Source organism: Oncorhynchus mykiss, chromosome 12, assembly GCF_057628025.1.
Source record: "Oncorhynchus mykiss isolate SJ-2025 chromosome 12, ASM5762802v1, whole genome shotgun sequence".
Classification (NCBI taxonomy): Eukaryota; Metazoa; Chordata; class Actinopteri; order Salmoniformes; family Salmonidae; genus Oncorhynchus; species Oncorhynchus mykiss.
The window spans coordinates 40,521,445-40,547,819 of record NC_143033.1 but is presented as its reverse complement, the minus strand read 5'-3'; the positions used below and the strand labels follow the sequence as shown (position 1 = coordinate 40,547,819).

At 41.0% G+C, this 26,375-nt stretch overlaps 1 protein-coding gene across 16 annotated transcripts in view; it reads left to right on the top strand.

Moving 5' to 3' along the window:
- The window catches only part of ncam1a (neural cell adhesion molecule 1a), a 305,600-nt gene that overhangs the window by 264,016 nt on the left and 15,209 nt on the right, over positions 1-26,375 (top strand). For 4 of the 16 annotated variants that reach the window (XM_036937583.2, XM_036937579.2, XM_090192499.1 and 1 more), the window contains 2 exons: positions 13,706-13,830; positions 14,226-14,406. In XM_036937583.2, coding sequence (XP_036793478.1) covers positions 13,706-13,830; positions 14,226-14,406 — 306 coding nt within the window. Of the gene's footprint in view, positions 1-1,757; positions 1,773-2,210; positions 2,247-6,029; positions 6,078-13,705; positions 13,831-14,225; positions 14,407-23,354; positions 24,637-26,375 lie in introns of those variants that run through there. The other 12 variants (XM_090192496.1, XM_090192495.1, XM_090192493.1 and 9 more) reach the window with 5 other exon arrangements.

Here is a 26,375-nt window from a genome sequence, read left to right as displayed (position 1 = left end):
AAGGTCCTAAACGATATCTTAACCGCCATCGATAAGAAACATTACTGTGCAGCCGTATTCATTGATCTGGCCAAGGCTTTCGACTCTGTCAATCACCACATCCTCATCGGCAGACTCAACAGCCTTGGTTTCTCAAATGATTGCCTCGCCTGGTTCACCAACTACTTCTCTGATAGAGTTCAGTGTGTCAAATCTGAGGGTCTGTTGTCCGGACCTCTGGCAGTCTCTATGGGGGTGCCACAGGGTTCAATTCTTGGACCGACTCTCTTCTCTGTATACATCAATGAGGTCGCTCTTGCTGCTGGTGAGTCTCTGATCCACCTCTACGCAGACGACACCATTCTGTATACTTCCGGCCCTTCTTTGGACACTGTGTTAACAACCCTCCAGGCAAGCTTCAATGCCATACAACTCTCCTTCCGTGGCCTCCAACTGCTCTTAAATACAAGTAAAACTAAATGCATGCTCTTCAACCGATCACTACCTGCACCTACCCGCCTGTCCAACATCACTACTCTGGACGGCTCTGACTTAGAATACGTGGACAACTACAAATACTTAGGTGTCTGGTTAGACTGTAAACTCTCCTTCCAGACCCATATCAAACATCTCCAATCCAAAGTTAAATCTAGAATTGGCTTCCTATTTCGCAACAAAGCATCCTTCACTCATGCTGCCAAACATACCCTTGTAAAACTGACCATCCTACCAATCCTCGACTTTGGCGATGTAATTTACAAAATAGCCTCCAATACCCTACTCAACAAACTGGATGCAGTCTATCACAGTGCAATCCGTTTTGTCACCAAAGCCCCATACACTACCCACCATTGCGACCTGTACGCTCTCGTTGGCTGGCCCTCGCTTCATACTCGTCGCCAAACCCACTGGCTCCATGTCATCTACAAGACCCTGCTAGGTAAAGTCCCCCCTTATCTCAGCTCGCTGGTCACCATAGCATCTCCCACCTGTAGCACACGCTCCAGCAGGTATATCTCTCTAGTCACCCCCAAAACCAATTCTTTCTTTGGCCGCCTCTCTTTCCAGTTCTCTGCTGCCAATGACTGGAACGAACTACAAAAATCTCTGAAACTGGAAACTCTTATCTCCCTCACTAGCTTTAAGCACCAACTGTCAGAGCAGCTCACAGATTACTGCACCTGTACATAGCCCACATATAATTTAGCCCTATCAACTACCTCTTTCCCAACTGTATTTAATTTATTTATTTATTTTGCTCCTTTGCACCCCATTATTTTTATTTCTACTTTGCACATTCTTCCATTGCAAAACTACCATTCCAGTGTTTTACTTGCTATATTGTATTTACCTTGCCACCAAGGCCTTTTTTTGCCTTTACCTCCCTTCTCACCTCATTTGCTCACATTGTATATAGACTTGTTTATACTTTATTATTGACTGTATGTTTGTTTTACTCCATGTGTAACTCTGTGTTGTTGTATCTGTCGAACTGCTTTGCTTTATCTTGGCCAGGTCGCAATTGTAAATGAGAACTTGTTCTCAACTTGCCTACCTGGTTAAATAAAGGTAAAATAAATAAATAAAAATAAAAATATATATATATATATATATATTACAAAAGTGAACTATCCTATTATCACTGTCGGTCTTGGTTCATAGTCAATTCTGAAGTGACAGGACAGTCAACTTCTACCATTCTGTTCTCATTGTTTCTATTTCTACTGATTTTGTTATTCATGTTTACCCATCTCTTTTTGTTCAATTTGACTTCTCAGGCTATGCTTTCACAAGTAAGTTCTCATACCCTTCATTTTCTTTGTCTTTGTTTTCATTTCATCCATTTATTTTAAACATTCATTTCTGAAATCTTTGTAAAAAATACTGAATTAACTATTGGTGGTAGTAGTAGTGTAGATAAAGTGTTTCCCAACTTCAGTCCTCGAGTACCCCCAAATGTTTGCCCTGGTCAATCCCTCGATGAGTTGAATCAGGTATGTTTTTCCAGTGCTACAACAAATAAAATGTGTTCTGTTGAGGGTATTCAAGGACTGGAGTTGGGAAACTGGTGTAGATACATTTACTTTCAACAATGGAATTTGGTCTGTTATGTCATTGAATTAAGAATTTACTTGACCATTGCCTCAACCTTTTGATTGGGGCATTTTGGTAGAGTATTTGCCTTCAAGCAAATACTCACGCAATATCTCTTGTCTCATAAAACTTTCCAGGTGGCATACCATTTCATTACTCTAACGTGGACTCAGGTTTGTCTTAGTTGTTGTAGTTTCTTAACATAGACATTGAATTTTTAATAAGTGAGTGACCATGTACCATAGCAATTCCATAGTTCCATAGATCATTTATAGTACTTGCTTCTCCCCTGTGACTTGTCCCCTTTCCCTTTGTACAGTGAACTGATTGACCCCTGATTGACTGCAAATAGTCACTCATCCCTTAGCCAATTGTACATATACGCAGTAATTAGTATGAACATAAGGAGAAATAACAACATGTTGGGAGAGTGTCATTGCTAATACAGTAGCATTTACAAACAAAGGCCTGAGCCGCAATGATGACTCATGGTTAATGCGGAACAATTTTAATGTAACTTGAGAAATCGGCAACAGACAGGATTCAGCCTCGGTTCAGCCTCGGCTGATAGTTTGTTGCCGTTATTAAGGTATCCCTAATTCGCCAGACAATCTGCTTTTCCTCTGGGTTTATAGCATCTCTGTTCAGCCATGACAGTGTGAGGCCCCATTACTGAGAAGCCTATTTTTCCCCTCATAAGACTCTGATACAGAAGGCAGAGAAGCGCAACAAAGACCATATCTCTAAATGATACGGATTCTCTTGGAGGAGATGGATCGCATCATCTGTTTTTGTAGTGGAGGTGAACCCGTCTGGATGGGAGAGGTGATTGGTGGGATAATGGTCCGAACACTCAACACTCACTTAACATTCATCAGGGCCTGCGTGAATAACCAGGAGCCCAGGGATGTCATCAACTTTAGTCTTCTCTAATGCTGTATGCAGTTACTATACTATTTCCAGTGCAAGGGACAACTTGTAAATGTAGTCCAAAGCTGTTGATGTTAAATTACATTTAATTAAGGAATTATTTCCTAATTATTATTATTATTATTTAAGTATTGAGCTAAGTAGATGTATTCTGGTTATACAAGTTAACTCATCTCCTTTAATTAGGTTGTGTGTGCAGGTGTGTAGGTCATAGTGAGTGCTCACATGTACATTTGTGTCATGCCATTGTACTAGGTTCCCGTGTGGCTCAGTTGGTAGAGCATGGCGCTTGCAACATCAGGGTTGTGATTTCCATTCCCGCGGTGTACCAGCATGAAAATGTATGCACTCACTCTGGATAAGAGCATCTGCTAAATTACATAAAACCATTCCACACAGTGTATTCATCAGTTGAGGACAGAAGACAAGTCTTAATTTAGAAATATAGTGACCCAGGTGTCCATATAACCTGCAAAGGGATATGATGAGTCCCTGAGGGCTGACCCAATGCTTGAGGTTGCTGTAACTTACCAGAACCCCAGGACATTTCAACCAAAGAGAGTACAGCTGAGGACCAGGGAGGTGTAGTCATGGGCACCATGTCAAAGACAGAGGACACTACCCCATGTATTGAGGTCCACCTAACAACCTACAGAGGGCAGCACGAATGTCCAAGGTACAGTATCACAGCTGTTTCTGTAGCAGGGCCCCTCCTTGTTGCCATGACCACACTGAGCCTCCGTCCAGCCAAGGCAACAGAGACCCTGTGACCCATGGCAATAGCCCTGAGAACAACATTGTAGGTGGCATGGATGAGGAGCTTTTTAACTCTGTAGGTGGAGTCACCAGTGAGCCAGCCATGGTGATCGAGGCTGAGTTGGTGACGGAAGTTTGGAGACCCCTGAATTCGACTGTTCTAACATCAGCAACCGCACTTCAAATTACATGTACAACAGCAGCTACCACACAAAATGCTCCCTACACACTCAGGCTGGGAAAAAGGAAATCACTGGCAGCATAATGAGCAGCAGTCCAGCTGGTGACCTGACGTAATTGGACAGTGAGTACGCCTTTCTAGGGATGTCTCAGCCTCTCTTGGCATTTTTCAACTAATTGGTTTTTCAGAAACACTTCTAACATGATTTAGGTGCCTTGGCTGGGGCACTGCAGAAACTTGGCTATAAATACCTTGGCTGCCTCTTAGCTTTTATGCAATTGCGCAGACATTTTTTAAATTGGTAATTTTTTCTTGTTCTTTTTTTGTAATCTTACATCATTTTCGGTATATCCAATTGGTAGATACGACCTTGTCTCATCACTGCAATTCCCCAATGGTCTCGGGAAAGGGGTAGGTCAAGACATGCTGCTTCTAAACCCGGAAGTCTGACGACCGAAGTCAGCTTGCAGGCGCCCACAAGAAGTCGTTAGAGCTCCCCTCCCTGACTTGGTCGGCGCTGGGCCAATTGGGACTCCCGGTCACTGCTGGCTGTGGTGCCTCAGCACTGTGATGCTGTGCCTTAGAACTCTGCACCACTCGGGAGGCTATTAAATTGGTTCTTATCTAGCTAGCCAAAATGTCCTAATCCCTATTAATAATTAAAAGGTTAAAAAAAAAAAAAAATCCTTAAGTAATTTTCCCCATTTTCTCAAAACATATCTTCCCTGGAATTTACCACAAATATGTCATTTGCAATATCTGCGCATTGCCAGACAAAGTTGCTGGCCTGCTCATGCAAGACGGATTATCACTCAACTTCTCACCGGTGAAACAACTCTATTGTGAGTTTCTGATTGTACTTCTGTTTCTGAACTGATGAGAGTTTACAGGGAGTCAAGCAGTGTGATGCTTCTTTGCAAAGTCGATGGCTTTTGAGCGGTTCTTGCAAATATCATGTCAAAAGTGGACATGCTTTTTTTCAAAGATTTGTGGAGTGGATTATTGCTTTCTGCAATACTGCACTAGTTTCAAATTAAAACGATTCTCCTTTTAAATTGACTGTGTTCTACCAAGCGTTCTGTCAATGTTGCTTTTATCACTTTAGTGTCTTTGTCTGCCATAACATTTCTCACCTCGTGTGTGTATCTAAGGAAGGCCTGACACCCCTGGAACAAAAACTCTGGTTACCTTAGACAGTTCTACCCCCACTTGTGTACAAACCAGCCTAGCAAACTAGGCTGGTTTGTACACTGATAGTCTATTTCATGGTTCCCTTACACAATATGCTTTTGTCACTAATAACACGATGTGTATCATACAAGAGAATAGTTTCTAATCTCACTCTTTTCAGCTGACAAACAATGATACATTTTTCATTGAGTCATCATGAGTCTTTGTACAGATCTGTGGTTCTTACAAGGACACCTACCTTGTGGGTAATGACTCGTGATTATCTTGAGAAATCAGCTTAGTTGGAATGAAATTAGTTTGTTGATAAAGTGGGTTCAATCCTATTGATGATTGTCGAACAATGACAAACAGCTATTCTACCTGCTTTAAACAAGCCTTGTGAAAACTCATCTGCCCTTAGGAATTGTGTGGGGAATGTGGGGAAGCCAATTATGTATTTAGAATTTACGGGGCAGTACATGTGCTACCTGCTGGTGTTCCTAATGAAGATAAGAATCATTTTTGGTGTGAAACTTTAGTTTATTGCTGTACAATGTAGATTCCAGCTGATTTTACTGATAAAAACACAGTAAAATACACTGCTCTACATTCCATGGTAGAAGCATCTCAGAGAATGGCATGAATAGACCTGTGATATGACATACTCTTATTATGAATGTGATGTTGTCCCGTACATCATGATTTTAAAGTGCTCGTGAGGTGTTTCATGCTGCTCAGCATAAGCCTTATGTGAAAGTCGAAATTACGCTCTGTGGTGTGTTGGTGCCAGTAGATGACTGATGTGTACCGAGGTGGTGCTCTGCCATCAGAACAGCCAGTCGTCTGTAACACTAACGACTGGCACTGCCCTCTCTGGGCAATCACGGGCACCTCTCACCATGTTTTCACCATCTTGCAGTTTCGTCAGTGACACCAACCTTCATTCCTTCAACAAGTGCAGCCCTTAGTGAGTATGCCGGCAGTATGTGGTGTGTCTCTCTCTCTACCCCCGATGTCCCTCTATGTCTGCTTGGTCTTACCACTGCTTAGTGCTACGTCATCACTCTGTAGAGCGAACCGGTGTAGTGACAAGGAGCTACTGATGTACTGTTATTAGTTAAAGGGATGTGATACAGAGAGACAGTCACTGACTCTGCTCACTGCCTCGATCCTTAGTAGAGTTCCACTGACTAACCTCCGCCTGCGAGAAACAGGTTGCCCCTCTACTGCCTCTACTATTTCCCTCTAATTTACTTCCAATGAACGCATGTATTCATCAGCAATATTCACACCACTGTGCATTTAGCATCGGCAGATGCCACAGTTTGCGTGCGTTTAATTTAGAGTGGAAACTTCCGATTGGGCTTTACAGACATTATTTATTTTTTATGTCAAAGCAGTGCAGCATGCAGCACCCATTTTATTAGGGGATTGATCACTGTAACATTAATGATCACTGCTGCATGTTGTCTGATTAGTCTAAAGAAGGAAGTGAACATCCTTCCATTTAAATAACATCGCCACCATTAGCGTTAGCACACCAAGAGCTTCTCTGCCCTTTAGATATATAACTAGTCTGCTCATTCTATCTCTCTTCCTGTCTGTGTGTCTGTGGCTCCTCTGCTAAGCCAGGTGCAATGTTTGAACACTCTTCTAAGATGTAGTCAGCTCCCTCCCCTTCTCTCTTTCCCCTGGTGGCTATGGTATTGACAGTGACGTCAGGTAACATTCCGGGTGTCCCATGGGTAACCATTACAGCATGCGTTACATATACCTGTCGAGAATAAGGGAGCCTGGTTTGACAGACAGCGAGGCGAGACAGATTATTCTGACAGACCGGAGGTTTTTGAAAGAGAACCATTCTGTGATGAAATTTTTTTTTAAAAGAGGGTGACGGTGTCTGCTGCCTACAATTGGACAATGTTGCCTAGCCATGGGCATGCTGTGCTTTGAAGGATGGCCACAGGGATAATACAGTAAACAACATGAAGATCAGACTGCATAGAAAAAAAAGACAGCAGTATTTTGATTTGACCAATATTTTAAACAAACTAATGAATGCCAAACCGTAGGGATGTGAATCCATCCTAACTTAACTCCTGTGCTTCATTAAAAGAGAAGGATGGAAAGGGAAAAGGGGAGGGATAAAATAAAAAAAATCTCAGGTGGTGAAGAACGAGAGGCATGAAACTTCCTTTTATATGATAAAGCTATGTTATCTTATAGAATTGTACTGAGACTCATGGTTGTTGATGTCACTTACTGATGAGATTATTTTGAATTGACTAGGAAAGTTGTGGTTTGTTGTTTAAATTTTGAAGTTCCCACATGTGTAGCCTTTTCATATGTTTAATGCTCTTAAGAATTTGGATACATACATGTTTGGGAAGGGCAAATCGGGTATCCCTAAAGTATTGTTGGGATAAGCATGGCTGATTTGATTGGCTGAATGCTTTGATGCTGCTATGGGTCAACATTGGGCCCTGGTGTACAGTATAGTTGTGTTCATTGTGTGTGGCTGTGCTATGGGTCTGTCAAATTGCTGTTATCTGTCTAATGTAGAAAATCTAAGGATACCTGAGGAACAATATACATCATATAACAGCTCTAATATAACAGTGCTCTATTAGTTACTAATTTGATTTTGACTCACTTGTAGAATATTACATTGCAGTGCATATACAGTGCATTCGGAATGTATTGAGGCCCCTTGGCTTTTTACACATTTTGTTACGTTACAGCCTTATTCTAAAATTGATTAAATACACATTTTTCCTCATCAATTTACACACAATACCTCATAATGACCAAGCAAAAAACAGGTTTTTACATTACTTATTTACATATGTATTCAGACCCTTTGCTATGAGACTCAAAATGTAGCCATGGTGCATCCTGTTTCCATGCATCATCCTTTAGATGTTTCTTCAACTTGATTGGAGTCCACCTGTGGTAAATTCAATTGATTGGACATGATTTGGAAAGGCACACACCTGTCTATATAAGGTCTCACAGTTGACAGTGCATGTCAGAGCAAAAACCAAGCCATGAGGTCAAAGGAATTGTCCGTAGAGCTCCGAGACAGGATTGTGTCAAAGCACAGATCTGGAGAAGGGCATCTAATATTTCTGCAGCATTGAAGGTCCCCAAGAACACAGTTACCTCCATTTTTAAATGGAAGAAGTTTGGAACCAGCAAGACTCTTCCTAGAGCTGGCCTCCTGGCCAATCGGGGGAGAAAGGCTTTGGTCAGGGAGGTGACCAAGAACCTGATGGTCACTCTGACAGAGCTCCAGAGTTCCTCTATGGAGATGGGAGAACCTTACAGAAGGACAACCTTCTCTGCAACACTCTACCAATCAGGCCTTTTTGGTAGAGTGGCCAGATGGAAGCCACTTCTCATTAAAAGGTACATGACTGCCCGCTTGGAGTTTGCCAAAAGGCAACTAAAGACTCTCAGACCATGAGAAACAAGATTCTCTGGTCTCATGAAACCAAGATTGAACTCTTTGGCCTGAATGCCAACCGTCATGTCTGGAGGAAACCTGGCACCATCCCTACAGTGAAGCATGGTGTTGTCAGCATTATGCTGTGGGGATGTTTTTCAGCGGCAGGGACTGGGAGACTATTCAGGATTGAGGGAAAGATGACTGGAACAAAGTACAAAGATCCTTGATGAAAACCTGCTCCATAGCACTCAGGACCTCCGATTAGGGTGAAGGTTCACCTTCCAACAGGACAACGACCTGAAGCACACAGCCAAGACAACGCATGAGTGGCTTCGGGTCTGAATGTCCTTGAGTGGCAAAGTCAGAGCCCGGACTTGAACCTGATCAAACATCTCTGGAGAGACCTGAAAATAGCTGTGCAGCGACACTCCCTATCCAACCTGGCAGAGTTTGAGAGGATCTGCAGAGAAGAATGGGAGAAACTCGCCAAATACAGGTGTGCCAAGCTTGTAGCGGCATACCCACGAAGACTTGAGGCTGTAATCGCTGCCAAGGTGCTTTAACAAAGTACTGAGTAAAGGGTTTTCATTTTTTTACTTTTTATTAATTTGTAAACATTTCTAAACCAGTTTTTCCTTTGTCATTATGGGTTATTTTGTGTAGATTGATGAAGAAAAAAAAACCAATTTCATCCATTTTAGAATAAGGCTGTAAAGTAACAAAATGTGGAAAAAGTCAAGGGGTCTGAATACCTTCCGAATGCACTGTAAGGTCTATGTAAATCATATTAAAAGATTTAGTCATTTATCAATACTGATTGCCTTCATGTGTGATTAGTATTCTAGCTGGCTAAATGTGAAATATGACATGAGGAATTTGCCCTAAAGGTTTCAGGTGTGTTTGCATGTGCATACGTTAAATGTATTTGACACCAGCTAATCGGAGTAAGTATGTTTTATGTCTAGTGGTGTGTTTAGAATTCATAAAATGAAGTTCAGAGTTCATGTTTCTTTCCTCTATAAACATATTAAGCATAATATCTTAAAGTATGGGAATTTATACTATGGTATGGGTTTACACTGCATTCTCATACTTCGTGACCATATCTTTTGACAATATGGCCTTAGATACAGTATGCAATTGTACAATGTGTGACTGAATGTCAAATGTGTCCCAAATACTTTAACCCCCCCCCCCCCCCCCCCCCCCCCAATGCTTCATGTGGTCATACAGTAGTTGTCATATCGGCATACCATATTTCATTGCGCATGTAACATTTTACAATGTGCTTTGTCAATCAGTATTGTTAATACTGCAGAGTTTCCTCTGTTTTTCTTTTCTTTTACACAACTGTCTTGGTTGGAGCCAAAATGTTCAATTTATACAGACCACAAGGCTGTATGAAGACCCTTTATGGTCAAGAGCCAAAGTATAAGCGACAGTCTTATACAAAGCCACTATTTTTTGTGTGTAGAAATAGTATCGAACTGATTTTCGCATTAATTCCAGTCCAGAGGAAATACTGTTTCAAAGAAAGATGCATGAGGCAATTTTAGACAAATAGCATTTCATGGAATTGGTATCCAGTCAAATTTGTGCATATATGAGTGAACTTATTTCTTGTCATGACATCTTTTGAATACACTAAAAACCTGCACTTGCAATCCTGAAATGCTTCATGTATCTAATTGCTGTACATGTTTTCTATGTCTATTTGATGTGCAAAGAAGTTCTGTTCTGAATGTATGTATTTATTTTGTCATGTGTTTCTGTTTTGAATCATTTTGTCTATAACATTCTTATTATTTTGTTCCTTATCCATGTTTACATAATTTTTAAAATGTTTTGTATTTTCCATGTGACCCCCCCCCCCCCCCTTCCACTTTTCTTTCAACCAATCATGTGCGTGCGTATCATATGACTATGTCATGTGGCTCTTGCATGGTGCTGATGATGTCGTCTTCGCTGGTGAACAGAAGGTAATTTTTTTTGTTCTGTTTGGTCCGATTCATATTATAGCAATAAGAAGCAGTGGAAAATTAGACATGGATTCAAGCTTAGATACGCTACTTTGATAGCCATTAAACACTTTTTTTTTGGGTCAACTTGCATTCTATCTACCTCCAACCATATTAACACAATTACATGCAGATGTGTGTGCTTACTTGGTTACCCACTAACAGAGGTATAATTCACGTTTTTTTCTGAGAGGTGCAGAGTATTGTAATGAAACCGTCAGGGAGCAGGTTTTGAACCCTCTACCTTCTAGTCCGAAGTCCAGCGCGTTATTGACTGTACCCCAAAAGCATGCTCAAGCGGGCAGAGTCGATATCCACGCATACACTACTCCCTCCTTTCAAGCACACACACTGTCATGGATACGGTCCGATCACTTCTGTCACCAATGTAATGAACTGGTAGGGATCAGGTCTCGAACCAGAGTCGATATCCGCTTTTATAACCCCAAGGTCGTTACAGTATATTTCCCTAATTTCTATAGCTATGTCACATATTTTTAAAATGTACTTGTTTTGTTGCCAAATCACATCATCTCAATAGCAGCGTTGAAACCATCGCCTTTAGCAACTGCATCGCACGCTCATTGAATTGTGTTTACCTGGAATGACGTATTCATCCTTGGAGTTAACTCCTTTTCAGTCTGTCTCCCAGAATGCTTTTCTGAACTGACTAACATTGTTAATCACTCCACATTACTGCATGCATGTTCACTCCTCTTTCCTTAAACTCCTTTGTTTTCTTTACTGTCTCACCAGACAGAAAGGTCTGGCCTTTCTGCATGTCTGTCCCGTCTGTGATTGTCTTCCAGAGTGCCTCTATGTTATTCACATGTATTGATATTGACTGAAAAATGACAGTCCCATTTACAATTCAGGAGTCCTTTAACTCATCTGGTGTGACAAACTTTTCATTGCATTTGGGCACAGCAAACCAATAAGCTCATTGGTTCACACATGTTTTTAAAGGGCTGAAAAAAGTGAATAATTTGTGTGATTCAGTACAGGAAGGTGTACATACACCACTGTGCAGACAAACTTAAGAGTAAAATTACTGTACAATATTTACATCAGGTTTAACTAGATAAGACAACTTTTGGGGAGACCAATGGAAAGTTGAGTTATTGTTGCATCAGATGAAAATGGGAACGATCATGGGACTGTCACAAAGTGATGTATCGAAATATACCCAAATCACTACATATTGAATAAAAGCGGTGTTTGCATGATAGAGCATGTTTTTGTTAATATCTCTAATTCACATAACCCTAATGGCTCTTCTTTCTTCTTAACATTTGACAATTCCTCACCTAACTGGGAATGACGCTCACGACTGGATAAACTCCCTATATACCTCCCTGTACATGCCACCGTTTTGACGGGTTTTTCTTATCACTAACTCTGTTTATATCAAATCATGCTTACTCCAATACTTTTGAGTCCAATGCATTTGAGGAGAATTTAATCAGATAAGCACCTGAGATCAAGATCAAGTGCCTTCACGCATGTCTGATTGACTAATTGTGTAATCACCACTGAAGTGAATGCTTGAAGTGTCATTAATTAACAAGATTCAACGTCAATTTAAATTTAGAATACAACCGTAAACATTTTTTTAAAAACAGTTCAACTGCAGACATGATCTTTTATACATTTTATGAATGATTGAAAATTAAAGACGGTACTTACCTTTTCAGGTCCAAGGTAGAGGATAAATAGGAGCAGACACTGAAAAATATTATCCAATCATAGGATTCAATCAGGCTGAAGTCAGGGAGCTTTAGGCCAAGATCCAATGGATAGCGTGAGCAAAAGTGGAGCAGGTTTCATCTGTCTGTCTCTCACCCTATTATTGCTTATCGTTCTTAACTCATTTTGGCTGAAGTCAAAGGAGGTGATCCAAACAGACTTCCAGGCTGGAGTATAGGTGAAAGTCCAACATTACTATTCCCTGCTGCACTTCCATGGATTACTTTCAGAATGCCTGGCAGGATTGCTGTTGTCTGCTGCTCTTTCACTGCCCTCTGTGGGAATAACCTGCTCTCAGAGTTCATTGGTGGATAAATATCATCAGGGTGATCAAGGGCAACAATGATCCCTCAAGCATGGCAGTGAGCTTCAAAGCTTGTACCCAGTGTGACTCAAGGTCAGGGCGTCAGGCTGCAACATTTTAGAAAAAAACTAAATCGGGACAGTAAATAATCTCCTTTGATCTCAGCCAAAAACAAACAAATCAGTGTGCATTGCAGATGTGCTGTAGCAGCAGCCATTTGAAACCTGATACCACCTTTTTGGGGCAGTTAGTGATGGTGTGTAGTAGAATACTGGAGCTGTATGTAACATGCTGTGTTCTGCTAATTATTTTATAGCAAATTCACACTGCTAACTGTGTGTAACCAATGTTCCCATGATTAATGAGTTCTGGTGATTAGAGTCTCCTCCCTACACCCTCTGTGACTGAGGTGTCATGGCTGTAAATTTGAACACTAACATCATTAGACACAGACACACTCAAAAGGCAAACACACACACACTGTACATACGATGTAACACACCGACCCTCCCCTCCCAACGGACCATGATAATGTTATTAAATGTAATAGAGTAACATGTCCAATCAAGACGAGGAGGATAATTAGCCTGTTCCCTTTTGTCTGGAGGAGAGGACATGTAACGAGCTGCTTCTGAACGAGAATTATCTCCCCACTGGCTCTCTCCCTCACCCCACCGCCCACTGCCCTCACTGTCCCTCCATCATAAAACTGTCCTTGAGTCTATGAGGGTCAAGACTGAATTTTATCGTCTTGGAACGTCCTCTGCCTCTGCCACCGTCAAAACAGTCAATTTTTTCTCCAGATGTACTACATTTATAGCAGTACTTACACAAAAACCAGAGGCAATGGATTGAAATGAAGTGAGAATCCCACAGCGGCTTGGGCTTGTTAAGAATTATAATCCCACTCCTGAAGCGAGAGCAGATTTAGTGATGTAGACTGTTCCTCCGACAATGGGAGTTAACGAGGGACAGCTGCATTCAGCCATGCCACCTAGGTTAAGGGCCCTGGGCAGGAGACTGAGCTGAGCATGTAGGCCATCACCATGGTAACTGACTGACCGCTATGTCCTGTGTAGGGGAGCCCAGTCCCCCTAAACTGGAGGGCAAGCTGCAGACCATGGGCAACGCCCTCAAGGTCAACTGGATCAAGCAGGACGATGGAGGCTCGCCCATCAAACACTACCTGATAAGATACAGGGCTGTGAGTATGACGGAGCATGGAGGTTTAACACTGTGTATACCAATTTGCTTCCTGGTTTTCCCCCAAGAGAAGCTATTCAGCATGTATTGGTTACATATCTCTCCGGTTTTATCGCACGTTCATTATTTCAGATTAGGAAAAAGTGAATAGACTCATGGATATTTGAAAAACATGATTTGTAAAGATTGACAGATCACCATTGTGTTTTATGCCTAGATTGATAAATGGTTAGTGATTCACATAGGAAGATTAATGGATGACCAAATAACAAGTGTGAATGCATGGAAACATTTACAGTGATATAAAGTGATGGGCAGTTTTCTGGAGTGTCATAGCCACGGATGTCTTACCGAGTCAGGTCGTTTGAGTGTCTCTCTTTTTGCGACCCTCCCTAGAAGCATGTTCCGGACTGGAAGCCGGAGATCCGCTTGCCCAACGGCAGTGAGTACGTGGTGCTGAACAGCCTAGACTGGAACACGGAGTATGAGGTATACGTGGTGGCCGAGAACCAGCAGGGCAAGTCGCAGCCCGGCACCCTCTTCTTCAGGACTGCAGCAGAGCCCACCGCCATCCCAGGTACTGCCCACCCCCACCACCACCCTGCACTGCAAGGACACATACACTTCCAACAGAGAGAGTGCCACCGTGACCCAATGTATACTGTGTTTACCCCTCCAGTTCTTCACCCAAATGGACTTCTAGTCAAGTTTTGAGACTACCTAAGCCCTGACACTTCACAGATGTAGATGTCACTCCTCTGTCCTGATGTTTCAGGCTAGCCTGTTAGGGCAATTGATTGGTTTGAACATTTCTGCTGGTATTTTCATTCGGTCTTGCAATTGGCACACCCTCATCAAGTTTGTTCATTCCAAAAGAAGGTTGGAAAAAGGTCAAAGTTAGACAGACAGAAAACAGAGTAGCAAAGTCATCTTCTGACTGTCAGGGCTACATTTTAGAAACACTTTGCCCTCTGCAGTCCGCCTCAAAGCCTCAATTCCAGAGTTTGTCGCACCATTGCACAAGGCTTTGGGGTGATAAGAATTGAACAAAGACTGTGGCAGTTTGTCTCGCTGTTTGTGATGGAATAGTTTTGCACACAGTGAGTCTTTGTTGCTGTAGCGTGAGATTGGTCATTTGGTCTCGGCCTATAACCTCTCTGGCTGACATTGTTGCGCAAGTTCAGTGAGCAATAATGTCAGGACAGATGATATCGGTCAGGCCTCAAACATTCTCTTTATGTCCATAGCAGTGCCCCTACCCTGGTGGTCACGGTCAGCTGGTGCTCTGTTGACAGTGTCATGGTCTGAGAGGTCTGAATTTCAACTTGGGCTGCCTCCCCACTGACCAAACCTGAGCTTGGAACCATTTCCTTACTATTTCTCTCTTTCTCATAAATCCCTCCTTGCACTGAATCGTTCTCTCTTTCTCATAAATCCCTCCTTGCACTGAATCGTTCTCTCTTTCTCATAAATCCCTCCTTGCACTGAGTCGTTCTCTCTTTCTCATAAATCCCTCCTTGCACTGAATCCTTCTCTCTTTCTCATAAATCCCTCCTTGCACTGAATCGTTCTCTCTTTCTCATAAATCCCTCCTTGCACTGAATCGTTCTCTCTTTCTCATAAATCCCTCCTTGCACTGAATCGTTCTCTCTTTCTCATAAATCCCCCCTTGCACTGAATCGTTCTCTCTTTCTCATAAATCCCTCCTTGCACTGAATCGTTCTCTCTTTCTCTATATGTTATTGTCTCTTACTTTCCCACCAGCACTTCTCTCTTTCTTATGTGTCTATCAGTAGTTCTATGCATCTCTCACTTTCTCTTCACCTTTAGCTCTTTTTCCCTATCTTCCATGCTTCCTCTCTCTTTCCATTTCCCTTCATGTCATGCACATTCTCTCTCTGACTTTTTGATGTTTCAGTGAAAGAGCATCAAAAGTCTGTGTCTCCTTCTCCTCTCTGTTTCTCTCCCCTCTTTCTCTATCTTTCTCTTCCAAAGCCAGGTTTAGTCGGTCTCAGTTCAGGCTCACTGCTGTATTTACTGACCTGAATGTGTGCCTTGGCTCAGTGGGGATGCAGCCTTCAGTCTTGCATGGTGACGCGTCAACAGGATTAATGACTTAATGCTTTACTGGAGACCTAACAGGCATCTGCCAGTGCATGGCACAGGGACTGACTTTTTCTCATCCACTTGGTGGGAACCAGCCATATAGCAGTGGGAGGTTTGGATCACTTATTATTCTGTCTGAGCAGGTTCACGTGGACACCGTCCAAGGTCCCTTTTTATTTACTTCTTTATATATATATATATATATGTGTATATATATATATATATATATATATATATATATATATATATATATATGTGTGTGTCCCTTTGCCGAGCTTAGCTACACATGTAGCAGTGCCAGTAATTTTTATGCGAAGCATGTGGGTATTTGAGGAAAAAACAGAGTATTATTTTTAGGCTCAACATCTGCACCGACTTAAGGTCCACAGCTGTTCTTAGTAAAGATGGCCAAAAACAGGGTTGTTCCATGAAATGGTTGCCTTTTGGACATGCAAACTGTTTAGAAATTAACTTTTAGAATATCTCTTCTTTCAACATTCAGTTGCATGGAGGATATGTTTAGCTTACAAAAAAAAAACATTTTCCCATCTCTGGCATTGAAATCCTATGAACTAAGAGCATTTTATCTACACGTACCACACTGGCCATGTTTACATGCGCACAGTATTCCGGATAGTAGCTCATATCCCACTTAAGATCTTATTCGGCATAAGCTGTTTCTATGCACCTTTGATATCCCTGTATCCATGAATAAACAGAATATTTCTCATTTTAAAATCATATTGGTTAAGTGGAATAGAAACCGAAATCTGGACACTGATTGTAGGCCTATTTCACATGTAGCCTAATATAATAACTCCTGCAGAATTATGCATTGCTTGAAGTAAAATTATACAACAAATGTACATTTTGTTTAGGGAACAGGAGTGGAGAAGTACGATTCCTTTCTTTCAGCATCTCTTGAAAATGTGAATATGCGTGTAACTTGTTATCTTTGACACTGTAATGCAAGCGGACAGTGTTTCAACCACATAAAATATGCACCCAAGCCAACTGAAATCTTATCAGAAACGTGTTTCATCGTTTTCTCAGCTTTTCATTTCCTTAAAACCGGTCAAACTGATGACATTTTGCACGGGAAAAATCTTTCCACAGTTTTGGAATTATTGTGTTTTCTCCCCGGTCCTTAATTGAAACTGAAGTTAACTAGATTACGAATGCATTCATTCTATTGACGTAAGACATTACTCTTGGGAGCACTACTTTATTTAGTTTCTAGGCCAGGGCAACAAGTTATGACAGAAGAGAAGCTGCATTTATCTAACTATATTTGACAAACAAATGGCATAGCAAATGGTGGAAATTATAGTATGGCCTACCAAATGTTGGAAATTATAGTATGGCCTACCAAATGTTGGAAATTATAGTATGGCCTACCAAATGTTGGAAATTATAGTATGGCCTACCAAATGTTGGAAATTATAGTATGGCCTACCAAATGTTGGAAATTATAGTATGGCCTACCAAATGTTGGAAATTATAGTATGGCCTACCAAATGTTGGAAATTATAGTATGGCCTACCAAATGTTGGAAATTATAGTATGGCCTACCAAATGTTGGAAATTATAGTATGGCCTACCAAATGTTGGAAATTATAGTATGGCCTACCAAATGTTGGAAATTATAAGCAGAGACCTGTCTAAATTAGGCGTGAAAGTAATCTAAGCCATTAGCCTATATGGTCCAGTAAAGTGTACCAGCAAAATAAATTATGGAATTATTATGGTGGATCGAACTGTACAGGTATAGCCTACTTTTTTAAGTGATTTTGATTTGACATTCAGATGAAAACATCATCACACAACACCTATGATATGCAAAACTGAGCACGCACAGACCTCAGAAAACAACCAAACGGGATTCGTTGACATGCCATAGTATTCCGTCTAAGATCAGCATATCCCAGGCATCTTATCCAGGTTTCTCATAACCAGGATACAAGCTTTTTGGTTTTATTGTAAACGGGATATGGTGTTTATATGTGTCAACTCAAAAACAAAATACTAGAATATTCCCAAATAATAATGGGGTATTGGTGTGCATGTAAAAGGTGGTCACTGTCTGTTAACCCTGTTACGGACGCCGATGTAACTGCCAACATTTTATCAATGATCAAGTATCCCTTGTACAAATAAACTCGCATATAATATCAAACTCATGAAGTTACCATTGGGCCTCTAACAGGGTTGACAATAATGGGGTTTACGTAAAGACCGGCATTACTCCTAATGTGGTGAAGAGCATGGTGTTCATGAAATTAGGAACTATACGTATGTTCCACACATAATGAAAGTTAAATCAAATTCATGTTTTCCTACCATTGACTGAGTGAACAGGGTTGACGGGTTGAGCTCGACCACCTCAGTGAAAGATGAGAGGACAATTATAAATAGACCAGAAAGAGAGTGAAGACTGACTTATTTTTAAACCATGCTGTTCAGAAAACCCAAACGATGTCACCTGCTGTGAATAATTTAACTTGGTGGAATGGTCCATTGTTTTAAAGGGGTAAATTGTTTGCATAACAGGCTTGGCCTTAAAATGACCGACAAGACGTAAATTAATCACTAATATAACATGACATCTTCCTAGAAGTGACACGGGGTTGACGGAGGGACATGTCAAAAGGCACTTCAGCAAACCTTTATTCACATGAAGAATCAGATTTATTCAATTCTCCATGTGGTCTATATTAAAGTGCACTTCGTGTAATATAGCAGGCTTTTAAAATTCAATATTGGTGAATCATTTCTACTTGAAATATCAAATGGACTCAAGGCGCCCATTTCGTGGAACGACCCAACAGCTGCTGTGTCAAAAATCCAGACTCTCTCAGTGTTATATATTGGCACTGCAACATATTAGATAAATATAGGTGAGTGCAGATGATATGAAATGTACTTTCCTTTTTTGTTTACTTACTGGGCATATATACAGTGAGCTCAAAGTATTGGGACAGTGACAATTTTGTTGTTGTTTTGGCTCTGTACTCCAGCACTTTGGATTTGAACTGATGAAGTGCAGCCTGTCAGCTTTAATCTGAGGGTATTTTCATCCATATTGTGTGAACCGAAATTACAACACTTTTTGTACATAATCTCCCCATTTTAGGGGACCAAAGGTATTGGGACAAATTCACTTATGTGTATTAAATTAGTAAAAGTAAAAAGTATTTGGTCCAATATTCATAGCACGCAATGACTACATCAAGCTTGTTGATTGCATTTGCTGTTTTTGGTCATTTTTAAGATTATTTTGTGCCCAATAGAAATTAATGGTAAATACTTTAAAAAAATAATAAGAAGAAGAATATCATGTTTCTAAACACTTCTATATTAATGTGGATTATACCATGATTATGGGTAATCGTGAATGAATCATGAATAAGATTAATGAGAAAAGAGTGAGAAAATTACAGATGCACAAATATCATACCCCCAAGACATGCTAATTACAATAACATGGGAGGTTACAAACTTTCTCACTTATCATTATTCACAATTCATTCAGGATTATCTGTGATTAAGGAGCATCATCATTAATGTAGTGTACTTAACTTTTTACTCCTTTAATACACACATAAGTGAATTTGTCCCAAAACTTTTGGGGGACTATGTACAAAAAGTGCAATAATTTCTAAACCTTTCACCCAATATAGATATATTTATAGATAGAGAGATAGATAGATACAAAGTATGTGGATATCCCTTCAAATTAGTGGATTCAGCTATTTCAGCCAAACCCGTTGCTGACAGGTATATAAAATTGAGCACACCGCCATGCAATCGCCAAAGACAAACATTGGCAGTAGAATGGCCTTACTGAAGAGCTCAGTGACTTTCAATGTGGCACCGTCATAGGATGCACCCTTTCCAACAAGTCAGTTTGTCCAAATTTTGCCCTGCTTGAGCTGTACTGGTCATTTGTAAGTGCTGGTATTGTGAATTGGAAACGTCTAGGAGCAACAACAGCTCAGCCACAAAATAGTAGGCCACACAAGATCACAGAACAGGACTGCCAAGTGCTGACGTGTAAATATCGTCTTTGCAACACTCACTACTGAGTTCCAAACTTCCTCTGCAAGCAACAACAGCACAAGAACTGTTCGTCGGCAGCTTCATGAAATGGGTTTCCATGGCCAAGCAGCCGCACACAAGCCTAAGATCACCATGTGCAATGCCAAACGTCAGCTGGAGTGGTGTAAAGCTCACCACCGTTAGACTGGATCAGTGGAAACGCGTTCTCTGGAGTGATGAATCACGCTTCACCATCTGACAGTCCGACAGACGAATCTGGGTTTGGCAGATGCCAGGAGAACGCTGCCTGCCCCAAAGCATAGTGCCAGCTGTAAAGTTTGGTGGAGGAGGATTATCGGTCTGGGGCTGTTTTTCATGGTTTGGGCTAGGCCTCTTGCTTTAAGAGAAATCTTAAAGCTCCAGCATAAAATGACATTCTAGACAATTCTGTGACTCCAACTTTGAGGCAACACTTTAGGGAAGGCCCCTGTTTCAGTATGACAATGCCTCCGTGCACAAAGCGAGGTCCATACATAAATGGTTTGTCGAGATCGCTGTGGAAGAACTTGACTGGCCTGCACTGAGCCCTGACCTCAACCCCATCCAACACCTCTGGGATAAATTGGAACGCTGACTGCGAGCCAGGCCTGCTCTTGTGGCTGAAGGGAAGCAAGTCCCCGCAGCAATGTTGCAACATCTAGTGGAAAGCCTTCCCAGAAGAGTGGAGGCTGTTAATAGCTGCAAATGGGGGACCAGCTCCATATTAATGCTTACAGCTGGTGTCCACATACTTTTGGTCATGTAGTGTGTATACATAGAAGTTTACTTTTGTGGAATATATATATATATATATATATATATGTATGTGTGTGTGTGTGTGTGTGTGTGTGTGTATATACACACACAGTGGGGCAAAAAAAGTATTTATTCAGCCACCAATTGTGCAAGTTCTCCCACGTAAAAAGATGAGAGGCCTGTAATTTTCATCATAGGTACACTTCAACTATGACAGACAAAATGAGAAGAAAAAAATCCAGAAAATCACATTGTAGGATTTTTAATGAATTTATTTGCAAATTATGGTGGAAAATAAGTATTTGATCACCTACAAACAAGCAAGATTTCTGGCTCTCACAGACCTGTAACTTCTTCTTTAAGAGGCTCCTCTGTCCTCCACTCGTTACCTGTATTAATAGCACCTGTTTGAACTTGTTATCAGTATAAAAGACACCTGTCCACAACCTCAAACAGTCACACTCCAAACTCCACTATGGCCAAGACCAAAGAGCTGTCAAAGGACACCAGAAACAAAATTGTAGACCTGCACCAGGCTGGGAAGAATGAATCTGCAATAGGTAAGCAGCTTGGTTTGAAGAAATCAACTGTGGGAGCAATTATTAGGAAATGGAAGACATACAAGACCACTGATAATCTCCCTTGATCTGGGACTCCACGCAAGATCTCACCCCGTGGTGTCAAAATGATCACAAGAGCGGTGAGCAAAAATCCCAGAACCACACGAGGGGACCTAGTGAATGACCTGCAGAGAGCTGGGACCAAAGTAACAAAGCCTACCATCAGTAACACACTACGCCGCCAGGGACTCAAATGCTGCAGTGCCAGAAGTGTCCAGGCCCGTCTGAAGTTTGCTAGAGAGCATTTGGATGATCCAGAAGAAGATTGGGAGAATGTCATATGGTCAGATGAAACCAAAATATAACTTTTTGGTAAAAACTCAACTCGTCGTGTTTGGAGGACAAATAATGCTGAGTTGCATCCAAAGAACACCATACCTACTGTGAAGCATGGGGGTGGAAACATCATGCTTTGGGGCTGTTTTTCTGCAAAGGGACCAGGACGACTGATCCGTGTAAAGGAAAGAATGAATGGGGCCATGTATCATGAGATTTTGAGTGAAAACCTCCTTCCATCAGCAAGGGCATTGAAGATGAAACGTGGCTGGGTCTTTCAGCATGACAATGATCCCAAACACACCGCCCGGGCAACGAAGTAGTGGCTTCGTAAGAAGCATTTCAAGGTCCTGGAGTGGCCTAGCCAGTCTCCAGATCTCAACCCCATAGAAAATCTTTGGAGGGAGTTGAAAGTCTGTGTTGCCCAGCAACAGCCCCAAAACATCACTGCTCTAGAGGAGATCTGCATGGAGGAATGGACCAAAATACCAGCAACAGTGTGTGAAAACCTTGTGAAGACTTACAGAAAATGTTTGACCTCTGTCATTGCCAACAAAGAGTATATAACAAAGTATTGAGATATAAACTTTTTTTATTGACCAAATACCATCATTTGCAAATAAATTCATAAAAAATCCTACATTGTGATTTTCTGGATTTTTTCCAGTTGAAGTGTACCTATGACGAAAATTACAGTCCTCTCTCATCTTTTTATGTGGGAGAACTTGCACAATTGGTGGCTGACTAAATACTTTTTTGCCCCCTCTGTGTGTGTGTGTGTGTGTGTGTGTGTGTGTGTGTGTGTGTGTGTATATATATATATATATATATACACTCACACTCACGCACACACACACAGACAGACAGTAAACTTCAATCGATGTTCCTCAGTGCAGGTCAAGTAAAAAAATAAGGAAAGGATGAATAATTAGAAATATTGACCCACGTGATTCATTGGTTTGAGCATGCTCAATACTGTGTGCAAGGACCACTGGAGTTCTAAATTGACCAATCCAAATCTCCCCAGCTAAGGTTGACATTGAGTAAAGCTATAAAAAGCAATTCACTTTTGCAGTTTTAGTAACATTAATCCATTCCAAATGCCATCTGATATCGCCTTGACATTGCACCAGTTTTTGAATGTGTGTTTTGCTTGGGCAACTCTACCTGCCATGGAAAATTTGATTTGATCTCTCTTGGATGTGTGCTCACGTTCAGGGGATAGCCCATCATTTAATTGATACAAACATATGTGTTTATGTATGCGTCTTTTTCAACATTTCCCATCACCCAGCACCTTTGAACTTTCTCTGACCTTTCACCTTTGCTTGCTGTGATACACGTCATGTGCTGTGCTACTAACATACTTTTTTAGTATTACTTTGATCCTCTAACTTGCTTGGATTTGCTTTTTTATTCCTTTTGTTTATTCTCAATGAATATTTCAAACTTGCGTTTTTGTATTTATGACCTATTTTCTATCTCTTTTTTTTCTCTCTCCCTTTCCCTTCTTCTCTCCCACCTCCCCTTCTGTCCTTGTCCTGTCTTCACGTGTAATGTTGGGCACTATGTGGACCATAACATTTGTCATACATACTATTTTGTTGTATTTTTTTGTTGTAAAATTGTATTTTCCTATTTTTTGCTGTGAATATCTCTGTGAACAATCTTTGGTGTGTTTTGGCCTCAGCTACCCTTGGTTCCTCGTGTGTGACGTACACTCTGGCATCTCTCATGCTCTCCACGCTGACTGTGTTCTTGCTCTCATAAACTGTGTCTCGCTCAATGAGAGAGGATAGCTTGGCCTTTCAGATCTCGGCCAGACCCCTTTGTTTTCTATGCCTTTTGACCCTTGTGCAGACACACACACAAGATGAAGAATCAAGATATCAGTTTCATGTTAAATGGTTAAAATGGGGTGCTTGATACTTATATCATTCTGAATGTTAATTTTTTTATCATCAATGTTTATTTTGCATAATGAAAAAAAATGGATTTGAATAAGGCAGCATTGTTTGTGAAAATGTTTTGTCATACCACAGAATGGAATTGAGTCCTATTGGGAAATTGTGAAAAAAAACTGTGCCTACCTTATGTGTGTCTGGATACAAGCTTAAATTGTCATTGTTCCCATTGTACATAAAAGGGAAGGCACACGTTTCAGAGGAATTTTGTATTGGTTAAGATTGGTCATGAAGATGAAGACATCTCAAGTTTTTTATGTCTTCTTTTCATAGTCACAAGGCTCATTTTGAAAGGGATGGCTATATGAAGGACGAGCTACTGCCTTGTCTGTTTGACGGTCATTCAAAACATGTTTTGTGTACATCATCTTTTCAAAAGTTCAAAACTAAATATAGGCTGTTCTTTTGGTTGTTTCTTTTTGCTCTTCTTTTACCTGAAAACAGAAAATGCTTAACATTTATGCTACAGCTGTTTAATACAAATCTGTCCGTCATTTTCAGTAATGTAATAATAATGATATTATATGACACATTTTTGTAAGTACATACCAGTGTGTTTCCATGCTGTAATCATTGTAGGTTTTAAGAAGATATGACAAAATAGTGGTAAGCTTTTTCGACATAATGACGGCTAGATCTCTAGACTTACATTCTGAAATGCAAGTGTGTGACACAGTGCTGAATTCTGTTGACTGTTCATCCTCAGAAATGCCAAGGTTGTTTTATCCCATAATCTTGTGCTTGTCTGAAGCTTTAACAAAGTGTCTTATATTGTGGCGGCCCATTCTGGGGTTGTAAACTAAGGTTAGGACTGTCCCTAAAGCCTGGCTGCACTTAAAACACCCTGCCTTGGGAAAGAGTGATAGATGTCCTTTGTTCAAAACTCAGATTAGCATTTTGTGATGAGTCTTCTCACAGTTTTGGTCTCCCCCACCATTTTAAATTGACTCGGAAGGTAATAAAGTGATGCACCGGGAGTTTGGCTCCTGGATTCGCATGTGCCAATCACATTGTTTGGTTCTTTTTTCATACAAGCAAGTGCCACTCCTCAGAAGCATCTGGCAAGTTTTCATAGGTGACTGCCGGTTGAGATCGAGTTTGATAGTTGTGGCTTTCATGATATCAAGTAGGAAGAGCTAACTGTCATGAGATAACAAGCACAATATGTGCATAGTTTAGAACCTCTGTGGGTACCCATATGTTCACTTTTTTAATCCATGCAGTACCTTATAAGCTTAACCATACTGTACCACTGTGCTTCATACAATCGGAGTCACACCCAGAGGGCAAAACTGGTTGCAATGATGTCAGGCCAACGTCCTTGGTGACATACATGGTCATGTTTCATACTGACTGTAAAGGGACCAGTGACCATATTACAACCAAAATATTTTGTCTTTTCCAGGCATTTTGATGCCATAAAAGATGTCTTAACTTTGCTCCAATTTGACCAGAAAACCAGTTTACAATCAGAAAACGACAACATTATGACATCCAATGCAAAATGTTGCGCGCTGGGTAGGACACTGATGCTTCATACGGTAATGACTATTACCGCTTGGAGAATTTTTTTCAATTGGCTTTATTGACTGTGTTTCTGTCCTACTTCCTGTATTCTGTTTGTTATCTGCAAGATATGAAAAAGGTGCGTCAAAAATATATTTTATGCTCCTTGTTGACACAGCATGGCTCTGTTTCTCCATTTCCGAGAAAGCTTTGTGAGGCGGCCCCTTCGGTGTTAAAATGTGTGATGTGATTTATCGCACTTCTTAAGATGCAGCGGGAAAACAAGAATTGTCACCCTGCCCAGCAGGTAGATGCTTATGCTCTCTCCCACTCTTAGCAACAGCAGTAAATAAAGAGCTGCCGGTCGGAGCTATTGCCGCCACAGAGGTTGACTCAACTTTATAGACTTTCAGAGAATGTGACGAATCAATGTGAGAGGAAATAACAATTGGCCGCTCTGCTGTACTCTGCCTTTCTTTAGAGGTCTTATGCCTTACAGCTAATTGCTGCTCACTGTAGCTTGGAGCCAAGCCAGGACTTTGTTTAAGAGTTGTTCCCCAGCACTGCAGCAGTCACTGAAAAGTATTTTCCTATCAGCTCCCTGGTGCATGGTATTAATAATTCAGCTGCCCTCCAATGCATTAGCTTTACCCATATGAGGGGTATAATTAAGCAATAAAGCCCGAGGAGGTGTGGTATATGGCCAATATACCACAGCTAAGGGCTGTTCTTAAGCACGCTGCAACGCGGAGTGCCTGCCCACAGCCCTTAGCCGTGGTATATTGGTCATATACCACAAACCCCAGAGGTGCCTTATTGCTATTATTAACTGGTTATCAACATAATTAGAGCAAGAGAAATACATGTTTTGTCATACCCATGGTATACGGTCTGATATGCCGCTGCTGTCAGCCAATCAGCATTCAGGGCTCGAAACACCCAGTTTATAATGAGGGTTATATCAACAACTGTAATTTAAAGCCGTTTCATCAGAGGCAGAAACACTTCGCACTAGATTTATAGGAATGTATACCACAGGTATCCATTTTGGCTCAAATCTGGTGACTCACTTAGATGATGACCTTTTTGACCATTTACTATCATTTCCCAGATTAGATTTTGATATGATTTGAAAGTTCCATTTGCAACATACAGTATTAGTATATATTGCATGGTGCTAAATCTTTGTCAAATATTGCCAATTAATATTTGTTTTACTTATTGTTATATCACCCCTCTCT